Below are 15,494 nucleotides of genomic sequence, written 5' to 3'. Positions count from 1 at the left end.
TCGTTTAGCTGGGAAGGTAAAACATCACTTGCATAGTGGGAAGGAAGGCAGAACGAACCCAGATGCTCCTCCAAGAGGCACATGGAAAGTAAAAACCACCGCAGAGAATAAGAGGGGAGAGGAGAAGGTGCTCCTGGGGGCGATGGAAGCTCAAAGGGGCGGGGGCGGAGCTGGGAGGAAGCTGGCCCTGATCCAGCAGGGGGCAGAGGGGGAAGAGGATCAGCTGGAACTGGGAAGAAGACTCCTCCGTGGCCAGGAGCAGACAGGCCTGGATGGAGAGGCAGACCCGGGGATTGAAGGAGCCACGAGCACAAGAAGTGGGACGAGTTGCCAGACCGCAGAGAAAGCTACTGTGGAGGCGGGCTGATAACAGGGCCTGGGTCTACCACGGCCCTCAGAGGGCTTCTGGGGAGCAGTTCCGAGGTGGTGAGTCCTGCTGTGGGGGCAGGATGGAGGGCAGCCGGGGTCAGCGAGGGGACTCCCGGGGCAGGGTGCTCTCCCCCGCGCCCCACATGGCGAGGACCCTTCCGCTGACTCAAGAGTGCAGGAAACATCCAGAGGCAGTGGGAGAGCTCCTGGGCCAGGGAGGACACACCGTTTAGGGAAATTGCTCTTGGTAACTGGGCAGGGGTTTATTTACTATGGGGAGAAAAAGGCAACCGAGAAGAGAAGGGCGATCACAGAGACGGGACCAAGCAACGGGGGGCATTAGGTCAGGGAGTTTCTGCGCACCTGTCTTCATCACCACCCCCAGCTGTGCCCTCCTCCGCATGTACCTGTCACAGGCGGCCTGGAGGCCCTGGCCCACCAGGCACTGGAAAGGCTGGGTGAGCTTGCTCAGGCGCATGTTCCCCACCCCACCAGCAAGCACCTCACCCAGGCAGACAGGAGGGGAGGTGGTGTACAGAGAACACCGCCTGGGGCTGCTTTACAGGGTGTTGGCAGCAGCTCTGGCCACTCAAAGACCATATATGAGGACGCAAGATGCAGCGTGCCCGCTTCACCCACCCTGCACACCTCTGCAGGGGGGACCCTGGCCGTGCTTCGCCCCATCTCACGCTTGATGTGGTCTAAGTCCCGTTTCCTCGGCCAGACTCTGCCCCACCCACTGCCCCCACCCTCGGTGGTGTTCCAGCAGCCACTCGGCTCCTCCACGGCCCTCACAGCACAGGAACCCGCATCTCCTCCTCACCCTCAGGACAGCACACAGTGAGCTGCTTCTTCCCCTCCCACCTGGTCCGGATCCAGATCCGATTTCTCCTAGGCCTCTCCTGGTTCTCATCCACCTTCTCCTGGGCCATACCCCTGCCTGGCACCGCTTCTCACCTTGGTGCCACCGGTCTCCCACTGCCTTTCCGGTCCCACCCGGTTCAGTCTGCACTTCTGCGGCCAGACGGATATTTTCTTATAATGATTTTTATTTTTTCCATTATAGTTGGTTTACCGTGTTTTGTCAATTTTCTACTGTACAGCAAAGTGACCCATTCACACATATACAGACATACATTCTTTTTCTCACCTTATCTGCCATCATGTTCCATCACAAGTCACTGGATATAGTTCCCCGTGTTACACAGCAGGATCTCAGTGCTTATCCACTCCAGATGCGATAGTTTGCGTCTATTAACCCCAGACTCCCAGTCCATCCCACTCCCTCTCCCTCCTCCTTGGCAAACACAAGTCTGTTCTCCAAGGCCGTGAGTTTTTCTGTGGAAAGGTTCCTTTGTGCCATGTATTAGATTCAATATAAGTGATATCATACAGTATTTCAGACGGATATGTTTAATAACGCAAACCCAGCCCTTCCCTTCCACCCCTTCAGTGCTGCCTTAAACCTACAGGGCCGAGCCCAAGCCCATGCTAGTTATCATGGTGGCTGATCCAAGGCAGGGCCAGGGCACACTGCTTCTGATACTAGTTCCAAAAGAGCCACAGACCATCTTTACCAACATGGGGCGGGGGAAAGAGTCTTTGTGAAGTTCTTAAACCTGGATCTAGAGCAGTCTTATCACCGTGCTCGATAAACCCAACTCATGAGAGCAGGTGCTTGGAGAAGACGTGAGGGAAACTGTTTAAAACTGACTCTACTGACTGACTAGTGCAGAAAATGCTCCAGTGAAGTAAGACCGAAAGAGCTACTAACAGAAGCCCAAATGATGGAGCGCCGCCAGTTCCCTAGCAACAAGATTTGATAAATAAGTGAGTACAGCTATTGACCCTATTAATATATATGTATATGCAGTTTCATTTTGAAAGACCACAGAAGCAAGAAACAGGAAAAAATGCCATTTTGTGAAAACAGAGGACTATATCCAGGACCAAAGCAATCTCCACAGGCTGAGGGGCAATGTGGGGTCTGCTTGGCGGAGCTACAGGGGCAGCCTCTGAACTTGGCATTGGAGTTGCATGGGCCCCATGTGCAGCATAAAAAAATGAGCCCCTTCCCCAATCACTGCTGGGGACGCGGGCACAGCGTCAGTTATGACAGTTCTGCTGGATCAAGAGGGCCCACAGCCTGGCCCCGGGGACATGGCTGCGGAAACCAAGAGCCAGAAGGAGGAGCTGTAGCTGCACTTGGCCTTGGGTTTTTCCTCCAACTCAGCTCCTAAAAGGGACCTCCTAAGGGTAATCAGAGCAGCAAGGCACAAGGTCATCCTGATTAAGTCCAAAAAAGGAGAGTTTTGAGAAATCTCAACAAAGATCCCCTTCAACTCTGCAATGGCAGTGGTCCCCCATCTCCGGTGGGAAGGGAACAGCAGCCCCACACAGGCAGACTGATGGGGTGGGATGGCGTCTCCCGGTCACCGCAGGCCCAAGACACCCGGGGTGCCGAGGAGTCTGGGTGCTGGTCACAGGTGGACGGGACACTCACAGCAGGGGCAACAGAGTGAGAGGTGAGGACACCATTCCTGCGCATCTACAGGGTGAGGTGCAGGTGTCGTGAGTGTGTGTGACACGGAGAGTGCCCTGAGAAAGTGCCGTTTAAGCTGAGACCCGATAGAAGTCCTGCGATGTCTCCAGGAACCCGAGGGCCCGAGACCCTGCACGCCCCAGGGCAGCTGGGCAGAGAGGAGGAGTGTGGTAAACTCAAGGCCTCCAGCTGCCCCACGTCACTAGCTGTCAGCCCCGGCGGTGCTGGCAGGCTGACACACACCCCATCAGGGACACCACCAGCTCCCTCTCTGCCCGGTCACTCACACCGCCAGGTTCCAACCCTGAAAAGCCAGTGCGGACACAGAGCCCTCCCTTCACTGGCAGCTTAGTTGCTCCACAGGTGACACAGGACCGTTGGCAGAGCGGTGCTGCTCCAGGTGGGGACAGGGCCACGTTCCTCGATGTCAACTCAGCTTCCACGGCCACCTCCTGACAAGCACACTGCTCCGCAGACCAACAACGGACCCCAAACAAGCAAATGCCCCTCCCGTCCACTTGGATACACACACGGCCAAGCAGCAGCACAGGTCACATTCAGTAAAGGTGGGGGACACATCTCAGACCAAAGAAGGGTCTGGCTCCCCAGCAGGGGGTGCAGACCATGGGAAGAGGCCCTTTGCAGAGGCACAGACCATCTGGCCTCCGGGGTTGGGCTGGGCAACCTGCCCAAGGAGGGGTTCTTGCAGGCGTGGGGGCAGCCTTCCTTCCTGGCTGGCAGCAGCCTCTGAAAGGGTCACCCTCAGGCAGGTCCCAGCCCCTCCTCCCTGACACCAGGAAGGAGACTGTATCTTGCAGGCTTTCAGGGAACACCCTTCCTGTCCTGGCCAGCCCTTCCTGGGCAGCAGGGCAGGGCACTGTGAGGGCTGCAAATGCCTAAGGAGTGCATTTTGTGCAGCCCCGCAATGAGGCTGGCCACAGGCCCTGCAGAGGGGACCCACGGAGGCGATTTCCCCAGTTTCCGAGGCCTCCGCAGAAGAAACAAAGGATGCTCCTCCTTGGGAAGGAGGGAGGCGCCCCGGTCCCAGAAGCCATCCAGGGCGTGGCTTTCTGCAAAGCAGCTGCAAGGTACCCATGTGTTTAGGCTGAAGATAAGACTCAAGCCAAACACGGGAGATGGGGTCCGGGAAAGCCCCAGGAGGGAGCCAGACCAGCCTCTGATGATCCCTGTCCCCAGCAGGACCACCTCCTCCACGTCTGCACAGCTCCCAGCTCCCAAGTACTCTCTCAGCCATCACTGCACTGGTGCTGGCAATGCCCTTTTATGGAAGAGGACCCTGGGGCTCCGAGAGGAACTGACTTACCAGGACTTACTAGGCTCCTCAGCAGGGTGTTAACAGGTCCTGAAGTCAGAGCCGGAATGCCCAGCGAGACTGGCGGGTACCACTACCTAGGGCTCTATGCAGAAAGGAAAGGCCTGGCAGCTTGCAGAGAGACACTGCTCAGAACGACTGATGACCCCAGAAACAATTTCCTCCCCTCCTCCACAAAGTCCTGGTGTTACTGGGTACTGTCATTTCAAATCATGGTTAATTCTGCAGGAGAAAAACAGAACGGGCTGGGGTTGCTGACCAAGGAAAGAGGGGGCCTCGAAATCACAAGTCAATGACATGACAACCAAAAATGTCTACAAAGAGATGACTGAGCCAGAGACTTTGCTATCACGGATATCTTCATGTTTAGATTAGGTTAGAGGGTCACTGGTGAAACCCTGAAAAATATACAGACTTCTTCAGGACTGATGCAATCAGGTGTGACCTGTTGTCCCTAGAGAAATAGGTAAGAGTCCTACAGATGATGGATGGGACCTCGGGAGGGTCAGCTGGTCCTTGAAGAATGAAAGGTGAAAGGTGAAGGAAGGTTCAAAGATAAGGCTAAAAAACCTACTGACCGGAGTTCGCATTGTGGCGCAATGGTTAATGAATCCGACTAGGAACCATGAGGTTGGGGGTTCGGTCCCTGCCCTTGCTCAGTGGGTTAAGGATCCGGCGTTGCTGTGAGCTGTGGTGTAGGTTGCAGACGCGGCTCGGATCCCACGTTGCTGTGGCTGTGGCGTAGGCCAGTGGCTACAGCTCCAATTCGACCCCTAGCCTGGGAACCTCCATATGCCGCAGGAGCGGCCTTAGAAAAGGCAAAAAGACAAACAACAACAACAACAACAACAACAAAACCATCGACAAACTTTCGACTCCAGGTTCGCAGACAACCCCCATGCACTGTGGCTGAATTCACAGTAACAGGTATGAGATCTCCTTGCAAGACCTCCTGAGTCTTCTGAGAGAGGATGCAGAATGAGTGTGAACACGGTAAAAATCAGGTTGATAGCATGCTGTGACAAAAAATTAAAGGTTTGGGAGTAAATACTCCCTTGATCTTAAGTTACAAATCTAACACTTAAAATATTTGTTTTTCATGTTTCTTATGTTTTCATGAACATTATGCACATACACACACAGGTGAATGGACATATATGTAAGGTCACATGCAGCACGTGGTGTGTAATGTGGACTATTGATGACAGCTCTGGTATGTCAGCTGTCCTACTTGTGAAACAGTATTCAAGATGCCACTGAGCTCAGCTGCAGGCACAGGGAGAAATCCTCGAACTTACCAGATGATCAAGCAGGTGGCCATTAAAGTAGGAAGAACCTCGAACAGCTCAGCATAATGAAAGGGTTTTGAGTGTGGGGAAGCAGGATCTGCTGGGAAGAATGGGCGTCACCTCCTGGGAGACCAGGGTAGGCAGAGCAGGGACCAGCTCAAGGGGTGCTCACTCCAGCCTCCCTGGAAGGCGGGTCCGGCCCCAGTGCCACCTTCCAGGGAACACTTTCTGGTGTGTAATCACTTTTCCCAGTGGTGGAGAGCTTGCCACCATGCACTGATAACTGGAGTTCCCAGAAGCATGAGGTGGAGCCCCGCTGCCTCTTCAGGTCCAGCCTAGCAAGAAAAACGGCTCCAAACCCTGGCTTCTCTGTGCTCTTTGGCAAAAATGTCTCCTCCTCTGACGCTCACACATCTCTCTCCATGAAAATCCAGGCTCCTTGATGCTGGCAGACAGCAGGACCAGCACTATCCCGCTCAGCAGACTCAGCACCAGGTGGGCAGCCTGCCTGTCCCTGCACCCCTTCTCTAGCAGCCATCCCCTCCCCGCCAAGCCTCGGCCAACCTCTCCCAGAGCAGCGATCCCCCACGGTCTGAACACTGAACGCAACGCAACCTCTGCGTCTTCAGCTCCCTCAGATTTCCCACAAAATCAGAACATTCCCCTGCTGGCCTGTAGGGGGCGGAGGCTTACAGGTGTGCCGGGGAGGGAAGTTGGGACACCCAAGGGGGAATTCCAAGGAGGCTGGCCAGGGGAGGAAGGGATGTACAAATGTTAGGCTCCGATTGAAACTGCAGCCCACAGAATGTAAATTGGTGCAACCACTGTGGAAAACAGTATGGAGATTCCTCAGAAAACTAAATATAGAATTACCGTTTGATCCAGCAATCCAACTCCTGCATCTATCCAGAGAAAACCATGACTCCAAGATACACATACTCCAGTGTTCATTGCAGCACTATATACAATAGCCAAGACATGGAAACAACCTAAATGTCCATTAACAGAGGAGTAGATAAAGAAGATATGGTACATATACACAATGGAATATTACTCAGCCATGAAAAGGAAAGAAATAACGGCATTTGCAGCAATGTGGATGGACCTAGAAATTATCATCCTAAGTGAAGTCAGACAGTGATACACCAACATCAAATGCTATCACTGACATGTGGAATCTAAAAAAAGGACACAATGAACTTCTTTGCAGAACAGATACTGACTCACAGACTTTGAAAAACTTACGGTTTCCAAGGGAGATAGGTTGGGAGGTGAGGGGAGGCGCTGAGGGTTTGGGATGGAAATGCTGTAAAACTGGGTTGTGATGATGGTACCACTATAAATGTAATAAAATTCATTGAGTAATTAAAAAAATAAATGACAGGAAACAAAGGAAAAAGTAAGAGTAGATAATGGTCTAGGATGCTCATTAATCTAGTGTTCTGTAATGGAAAAAAAAAAAAAGAAACTGCAGCCCTGCAGCCCACAATTGTGGGCTGCACCCGCTGTATTAGTATGTAGTTTCCCTTCATTTTCTCCCCTGTCATCAACTCTCACTCCTTCCTGGCTCCTGGTCTCACTTTCTTCCCTCTGCAGCTGGACCTAGAGCTTGACATCTTCTTTTTTTTTTTAATAATTTTTTTTATTTTCCCACTGTACAGCAAGGGGGTCAGGTTATTCTTACATGTATACATTACAATTACATTTTTCCCCCACCCTTTCTTCTGTTGCAACATGAGTATCTAGACAAAGTTCTCAATGTTATTCAGCAGGATCTCCTTGTAAATCTATTCTAAATTGTGTCTGATAAGCCCAAGCTCCCGATCCCTCCCACTCCCTCCCCCTCCCATCAGGCAGCCACAAGTCTCTTCTCCAAGTCCATGATTTTCTTTTCTGAGGAGATGTTCATTTGTGCTGGATATTAGATTCCAGTTATAAGTGATATCATATGGTATTTGTCTTTGTCTTTCTGGCTCGTTTCACTCAGTATGAGATTCTCTAGTTCCATCCATGTTGCTGCAAGTGGCATTATGTCATTCTTTTTTATGGCTGAGTAGTAGTCCATTGTGTATATATACCACCTCTTCTGAATCCAATCATCTGTTGATGGACATTTGGGTTGTTTCCATGTCCTGGCTATTGTGAATAGTGCTGCAATGAACATGCGGGTGCATGTGTCTCTTTTAAGGAGAGTTTTGTCCGGATAGATGCCCAAGAGTGGGATTGTGGGGTCATATGGAAGTTCTGTGTATAGATTTCTAAAATATCTCCAAACTGTTCTCCATAGTGGCTGTACCAGTTTCCATTCCCACCAACAGTGCAGGAGGGTTCCCTTTTCTCCACAGCCCCTCCAGCACTTGCTATTTGTGGATTTATTAATGATGGCCATTTTGACTGGTGTGAGGTGATATCTCATGGTAGTTTTGATTTGCATTTCTCTTATAATCAGTGATGCTGAGCATTTTTTCATGTGTTTGTTGGCCATCTGTATATCTTCCTTGGAGAAATGTCTATTCAGGTCTTTTGCCCATTTTTCCATTGATTGGTTGGCTTTTTTGCTGTTGGATTGTATAAGTTGTTTATATATTCTAGAGATTAAGCCCTTGTCGGTTGCATCATTTGAAACTATTTTCTCCCATTCTGTAAGTTGTCTTTTTGTTTTCTTTTGGGTTTCCTTTGCTGTGCAAAAGCTTTTCAGTTTGATGAGTTCCCATGGGTTTATTTTTGCTCTAATTTCTATTGCTTTGGGAGACCGACCTGAGAAAATATTCATGATGTTGATGTCAGAGAGTGTTTTGCCTATGTTTTCTTCTAGGAGTTTGATGGTGTCCTGTTGTATATTTAAGTCTTTCAGCCATTTGGAGTTTATTTTTGTGCATGGTGTGAGGGTGTGTTCTAGTTTCATTGCTTTGCATGCAGCTGTCCAGGTTTCCCAGCAATGCTTGCTGAAGAGACTTTCTTTTTCCCATTTGATGTTCTTGCCTCCCTTGTCAAAGATGAATTGACCATAGGTGTCAGGGTTTATTTCCGGATTCTCTATTCTGTTCCCTTGGTCTGTCTGTCTGTTTTGATACCAGTACCACACTGTTTTGATGACTGTGGCTTTGTAGTATTTCTTGAAGTCTGGGAGAGTTATGCCTCCTGCTTGGTTTTTGTTTCTCAGGATTGCTTTGGCGATTCTGGGTCTTTTGTGGTTCCATATAAATGTTTGGATTGTTTGTTCTACTTCTGTGAAAAATGTCCTGGGTAATTTGATAGGGATTGCATTGAATCTGTAGATTGCTTTGGGTAGTATGGCCATTTTTACAATATTGATTTTCCCAACCCAGGGACATGGGATATCTTTCCATTTCTTTACATCTTCTTTGATTTCTTTGATTAAAGTTTTATAGTTCTCGGCATATAGGTACTTTACCTCCTTGGTCAGGTGTATTCCGAGGTATTTGATTTTGTGAGGTGCAATTTTAAAAGGTATCGTATTTTTGTATTCCTTTTCTAATGTTTCATTGCTGGTATACAGAAATGCAACTGACTTCTGAATGTTAATCTTATATCCTGCTACTTTGCTGAATTTATTAATCAGTTCAAGTAGTTTTGGGGTTGAGTCCTTAGGGTTTTCTATGTATAGTATCATGTCATCTGCATACAGTGACAGTTTTATCTCTTCTCTTCCTATATGGATGCCTTTTATTTCTTTTGTTTGTCTAATTGCTGTGGCTAGGACTTCCAAAACTATGTTGAAGAGCAGTGGTGAGAGTGGGCATCCCTGTCTTGTTCCGGATTTGAGTGAGAAGGCTTTCAGTTTTTCCCCATTGAGTATTATATTTGCTGTGGGTTTATCATAAATGGCTTTGATTATATTCAGGAATGTTCCCTCTATACCCACTTTGGCGAGGGTCTTGATCATGAATGGATGTTGGACTTTGCAGAGCTTGACATCTTCTAAGGCCCTCTCCTCGACATCAACCCCTCACCCCCACCACCCGTCCCCCGACTGCACCTGCTGAGCCCCCAGCCCTAGGCGCATGCGCCTTCTGTATTCTCCCATCTCCATTCGCCTGGGCACTGCTGGAACAAAGCTGCACGCCAAGACCGTGTCTTAGTGTTTGGGGGATACAGCCTGTGCATCCTTTCAACCCAGTCATCCCAAACGTCTGTCAGGCACACCATTAAGCCTCTGTCCCCAAAACACCCAGCCCCACACCCTGCTTAACCAGACAGGATCTGCCAGCAGAATGAACCCTCAACTCCCCGCTGACCGGCAGCGACGGCACACCCAGCTGCACCTGCACTCCCCCACTTCTGCCTCTGAGCAGGGGAGGTCCTCTTGAGGCCCTTGGTCTTTCCGTCCCCTTCCCCACTCTCCTGGATCCCTCTCTCCTCATCCTCACTCCAGAACCTTCCAGATCTCTAGATATACTCATTCTTCCCTTAAAAGGGACTCCCTCCCACCCTGCAATCCCGAATGCCCTCTTTTTATCTACATCCAAATTGCTCAGTGATCTGTCCCCACTGGTCCTCAATTCCTCATCCAAATCCTCACCCCCTAAAGTCTGGCTTCTGCCCACCCAGTCGTCGGTCCCTTTGTGTGGGAGGAGGGAACCAGCTAGTCAGCAGAGCCACATCCTGCATCTCTGCTCCCAGCGGGGCATGAACTGCGTGTGGGGGAGGCTGGAGCCTCCAGGATGTGGTGAAGCGGCCCTCAGAGCACTTCTAGCCCTGGGACCCAGGAATATGTGTGCTTGTCTGTGGGTGTGCCTGTGTGCAGTAGCTGGAAACACGCATGTGCGTGTGCATGTGTGCAATCAGGAGGCAGTGGGTAGCTTCATATCTGCCCCTTTGTTCTCCCTGAGACCAGCTGTGCTAAGGCAGGAACCTAGCCAAACTGGCTATGATTTACCTGTGTGACGGTGACCATACAGAACTGAGATGTGACATCTGAGGATAGATCAGGCCTTTGAACTTGGGACTGCTCTCACCAAAAGCTGGGAAAGCTGGCTGCACAAACATCAGGGGACAGAATCACGGCAGAGCACCCTGGCCGGATTCTGAGACAGCCAACGCCACTGGTGAGATGCCTGCATCTCAGCCACCCTCCCTTCCAGGGCCTCCCTCCAAGCGCTCCCTTGGCTGACTGTTAAGTAGGGGAGCAGGAAACAGCGTCATGCCCACCCCTGGAAGGAGACAGCCTGGATGGAGCAGCCCGTCCAACCCTCCTCTGGGCAGCAGCCAGAGCAGCCAGCAAAGTGGGGGTGGGTGGACTCAGTCATCTCTCCGGCCAGGAGCAGCCCGGATACACCCACAGGCTGCCAGGGCCATCAGCTCTTCTACCAGCACAGACTGCAGTGGCCCCAGGCTCCCAAGGACTCAGCTCCACAAGGACCAGCGTATGTTGGAAGCACATCCCATCTCTTCCTCTGATTTTTAACACATGGGGGAAAGGATGTGGTTCACAGAAGCCTAGGTTTGAAAACCTGCCTCACTGATGGGCTCAGGAGACAGGTGCACAGCGTCTAAGGTTTCTGCTTTTTACTGATGGGGCCCAAGACAATGCGCTCTCTGTATCCCTGCACTGTTATTTCATCACTGACGCTGATCGTCCATGTCAAACAAATGTCATTTCTCATCTCTCTCTTCCTCCTCCTCTTCTGAGACCCAGGAACCATCATTTCCTGAGGTCACGACAGCACAGAATGCTATCTCAAGGGGAATTCTGACCCAGAGAAATTAGAAGTCATTGTTTCCTTATAAAAGAGAGGCTGTGTAAGGCAAGAGCAAACTAGGATGGGGAGATGTGTGCCCAAAGTCCCGAGGCTAGCTCCCTTTTAGGAACAAAGTACCCCCTGCTATTAAAACTTATCCCAAGAGATGGGTGGACATGCAAGGAGGGGCTCTGCCTGCACCAAGGGAAAAACAATACACGCCTTTGCTGTTGAAACGCGTGTCTTGTTTTGGTTGGCAGCTCCAGGGTCGTTAGAGATCAAAGCGTGCTCCCCCTCCTCTCTGTCTTGCCCGAGCTGAAGCGGGAGGCTGAGCGGCAAAGTTCCCTGAGAGGAAAGTGTATCAAATGACCAGACTTCCTATGGACTTGGAGGCTCTGGGAAGCCCAGGAAGAGGGACAAGATGCATGTTCCTCTTGGATTTGGGGAGAGGGTGCATGATTCACACCCACAACATGGGTAAAAAGAAGCCCACCCAAAACAACTGCCCTGGGGATGAGCAAACTGGGGGGATCCAGTTTGCTCATCCAGGGCTCAAGATGCACATCGTTCCTCTAAAAACTTTGATAAAATAACTGAGGCTGACGATCCAAAAGGTGCACTGCACATGCAGAGAAAGGGACCCGTCACCTAGGGTAGGTTTTCAAATCCATCAACAACCAAGACTTAGCAAGGCTTTGGTGCTGGGGAGGAATGTCAAGCCAGGCCCTTCCATAAGGAAATTGAGTACGGATGGGAATCTTGCTAAGACTGATGGAATGATCTTTGCTGTTCTCTCGACATGGCCAAACTTCCTACCCTAACTTCAAACAAAACAAAAAGAGCCATGCAGCTGGACCTGCCTTATCCTTCAAGTACGTAATACTCTACCACCAGCAACATCCATGGTCCAGCATCCTTCTGTGAGGCGGTCTGTACCTCGGACAGCCCACAGAGCCTACTTAGAGATGCTGTCATGTGGCCAGAAAGTGATACAGCTCTAAAGAACTCAAGGTCCAGTTTTCTAACCTACATCCAGAACAGGACCACCCAGGTTTCTTATATTTCTCCTTATTTTCCGTGGTAGGAGAAGAAGCTTTATCCTGATTGTTTTTCTGAACTTGAAATCTAGGTCTGTCATTTAAAACAAAGGAATCCATTAAAGTTGGCAGTCCGTGTTTCATGCAGAAAGCCAGCAGAGTTAATACCTTGTTACTTAACTCTTGATCATCTAGGCTGGGATATAGCAAGTACACTACCAGTTCCCTGTCTCTGGGCCAAATACTGACAAAGAATGAGGGACAGGGAAGGGAGTCCCACTCCAGGCAACAGCTGTTTTTCAATGACAAAAGGCATTTCGATCTCTCTATATCCCAGTAAGGTGATAGCTGGCTATTGGTTTAGGTCTAAGGAACACAAACTCACCTTGAAAATTTGCTGGGACCTTCGCCATCTTCATCATCAAAGTCCATTCTGAAAAGTCAAGGTCACCAGTGAGCATTCACGTCAGGTAGAACATTTAACTGGTAACACGAGCCGCTGGCACAGAGCGGGCTTTATCCCGTCAGACTGCTGTCCCACCGTCCCCACGCCTGGCGCTGCAGAAACACAGTGTCTCTGCACAGTCCCTGGACAGCTTCGGGACAAGAAAGATGACATGAAAGGTCTTCAATACGAATGCCTTTATGGGAGTTCCATCGTGGCACAGTGGTTAACGAATCCGACTAGGAACCATGAGGGTGCGGGTTCGATCCCTGGCCTTGCTCAGTGGGTTAAGGATCTGGCGTTGCCATGAGCTGTGGTGTAGGTCGCAGACACGGCTCAGATCCCACGTTGCTGTGGCTGTGGTGTAGGCTGACAGCTACAGCTCCGATTAGACCCCTAGCCTGGGAACCTCCATATGCCGTGGGAGCGGCCCAAGAAATGGCAAAAAGACAAAAAAAAAAAGACGAGTGCCTTTATGTATGTGGTTGGGGACTTTTGCCGAAGTGCAGAAATGTCAACTCGACCCCTCGAGAACCCTACACGGGCCGCCAATGGGTTGCTTAGGCTGTGCTGGAAAAGTCAACACCCCTGATCTCCCATCATCTTTGGGGATATCTGCTCCCCTCCAGTTCATTTATTCTACCCCGAGACTTCCTTCCTACATTACCTAGCAAAGCTCGGGGAGGGGGGGTGTGTGTGTGTGTCAAAACCAGAACGTTTTAAGGACAATAAAGGGATCATGAGGGAAAGAAGACACACTACTGGTGGCCCATGTAAGGATTTGGCTGGTCTTGTTGAGTCCAAGTGATAAAGGCATTTCAGGCCATCATCTTATAAACTCCAGGTCCGAGTATATGGGTGTGGGAGGGGAAAACAGCTGTTCGAAGCCTAAGCGGCTCAATGTGGCTGTCTGCTTATTGAAACTCACCAAAGAAAGACTCAGATGCTTACCTTACCGGGCCCCTCAAAATAAACATAAAACAAAAAGTCTTAGTAGATATTTGTTTAACTGATATCCCAGCCTCTCCTTCTCAGAAACCCAGTCCTCGCTAAGGTCAACTAATTTTACCCTTGGGGACTCTGGAGCAGACCGGGTACTTAATTAGGATAAAGTGTCCCCAGAGTCTTTGGGAACAAAATGAGAAACAGGACAGATGTCCGGGCTGTCCTGGACATTGAGGGGGAGTGCGGGTCTCACAGCCAAGGCGTTCCCAATCTTGTTCTTCGTGCGACTGATGGACAGAGGGGGCGCTGTTCCCACGAACTCTGAGCAGAAGAGAGGCCAGCCTGCCTGGCAGCCAGGGTGGAGAAGTCCCTTCTCAGAACCCCCAGCACAAGAATGGCAGGTGTGCTCAAGGGCCAGAGCTACCCATGCCCGGGCTGTCGGCTCCATAGGGAGGGTGCTCCCCATCCTCAGCTCTAAGGGTGGGACCCCACTGGCTAATGGGTGACAAGGGGAAGGCACAGGGCACCCAGGCCACCAGGAAAGGCCACGCACACTGTACAGGAAGAACCGTTCCTGCATAAGCACCTGTGAGAAGCCCCTAATAAGATACAGCATATTCTCTAGGCTTTGGAGTAACATGGGGGACCTAGGGACTGGTATTACACAGGGCAGAAGAACACTTTCTTCTTTAAAATGCTATCCTTTTAAAAGTGTTTTATGTGCAGTGTGGCCAGAGTTCTCATCTGGGCATCAGTCTGTGGGGGAGGACCTGATGAAATTCACTGCCAGTTTGGGATCCCTGATTTCCATGGGGGCTCGAACTAGCTGCTGGGAATGAAAGAACAAATGGAGTTAGATAACTGAGAGAGATGGTCACAAGGATAACAAAAATACCTCTGCACAAAGAGAAGGGGAGGCAGGGAAGAAAAGTGACAAGAAAGGGAAAATAGAGTTAAAAGACCATCCGCCCATTACTGGGAGACAACCATGCACCTCCTACAATACAGACAGGGCGACCAGGCACCAGACAGCAGCTGCACAATTGTCTGTGTTGTGGGAAGATGTGGGCTGAACACATGAATTTCTAAATGAAGTCAAGTCATCAGTTTTCTGCTTAGTTACTAAGCCACTGCCTCACCTTTCCTGAAAATGACACCTGGGAGATAAGCACCAAAGCATCTGCTCGGGGAGCACTGGGCCTTTGCGGAGCCGCAGAACCACACTGCCACCCAGTGTTCATCATGGGTAAGAGCGACTCTGCTGTGGACACGAGGCTTAATAATACCCTGGGCTGTCAACAGTTGCATGTGAAGAAAAAGAAATCGCATTTTCAAAATTCCAATGGATTTATGCAAGCCTTGAGCAAAACCTCAAGTGGGTGTGAGATGTACAGTTATCTTTAAAATGCCTTTCAGCTCAAATTGATATGAGTGTGATAATCTGGCTCCTGCGAGACGCCATTTATTAGTCAGCGATTCCTCCTCAGCCTGCATGATCTTTGGGGCATTTAGGGTGACCAACCGTCCTGATTTTCCCCGACTGAGGGATTCGTGAGGTACAGGACCTCAGTGTTAAACCTGGGAAAGTCCCGGGCCAACTACACAGATAGTTGGTCCCCGTGGTTTCCGTAAGGACAGCTCAGGTCTGTGCCCGGTCCTCATGCAGCAGGCAGATGGGGAGGTGAGCCACAGGGCAACTGGTCCCAGCTGGGACCAGGTCAGCCCACCTGAGCAGAAGGTATAAGAGAGGATGGCTGGGCTCTGGAGCCAGAGTTTTCTAGGGGCTGTGGAAAACGTAGCAGGATTTGTCTGTGAAAAATTAGGGACCACAA

General features: G+C 50.5%; 1 protein-coding gene across 6 annotated transcripts in view; it reads right to left on the bottom strand.

The window, feature by feature from the left end:
• Window positions 1-15,494, bottom strand: part of ARNT2 (aryl hydrocarbon receptor nuclear translocator 2) — a 190,135-nt gene that overhangs the window by 124,994 nt on the left and 49,647 nt on the right. For all 6 annotated transcript variants that reach the window (XM_047795780.1, XM_047795783.1, XM_047795782.1 and 3 more), the window contains one exon: window positions 12,658-12,705. In XM_047795780.1, coding sequence (XP_047651736.1) covers window positions 12,658-12,705 — 48 coding nt within the window. The remainder of the gene's footprint in view (window positions 1-12,657; window positions 12,706-15,494) is intronic.

This window comes from Phacochoerus africanus, chromosome 9 (assembly GCF_016906955.1).
Source record: "Phacochoerus africanus isolate WHEZ1 chromosome 9, ROS_Pafr_v1, whole genome shotgun sequence".
NCBI classification, from domain to species: domain Eukaryota; kingdom Metazoa; phylum Chordata; class Mammalia; order Artiodactyla; family Suidae; genus Phacochoerus; species Phacochoerus africanus.
Note: the sequence above shows the minus strand (reverse complement) of the source record. Positions and strands in the feature narration are given on the sequence as shown.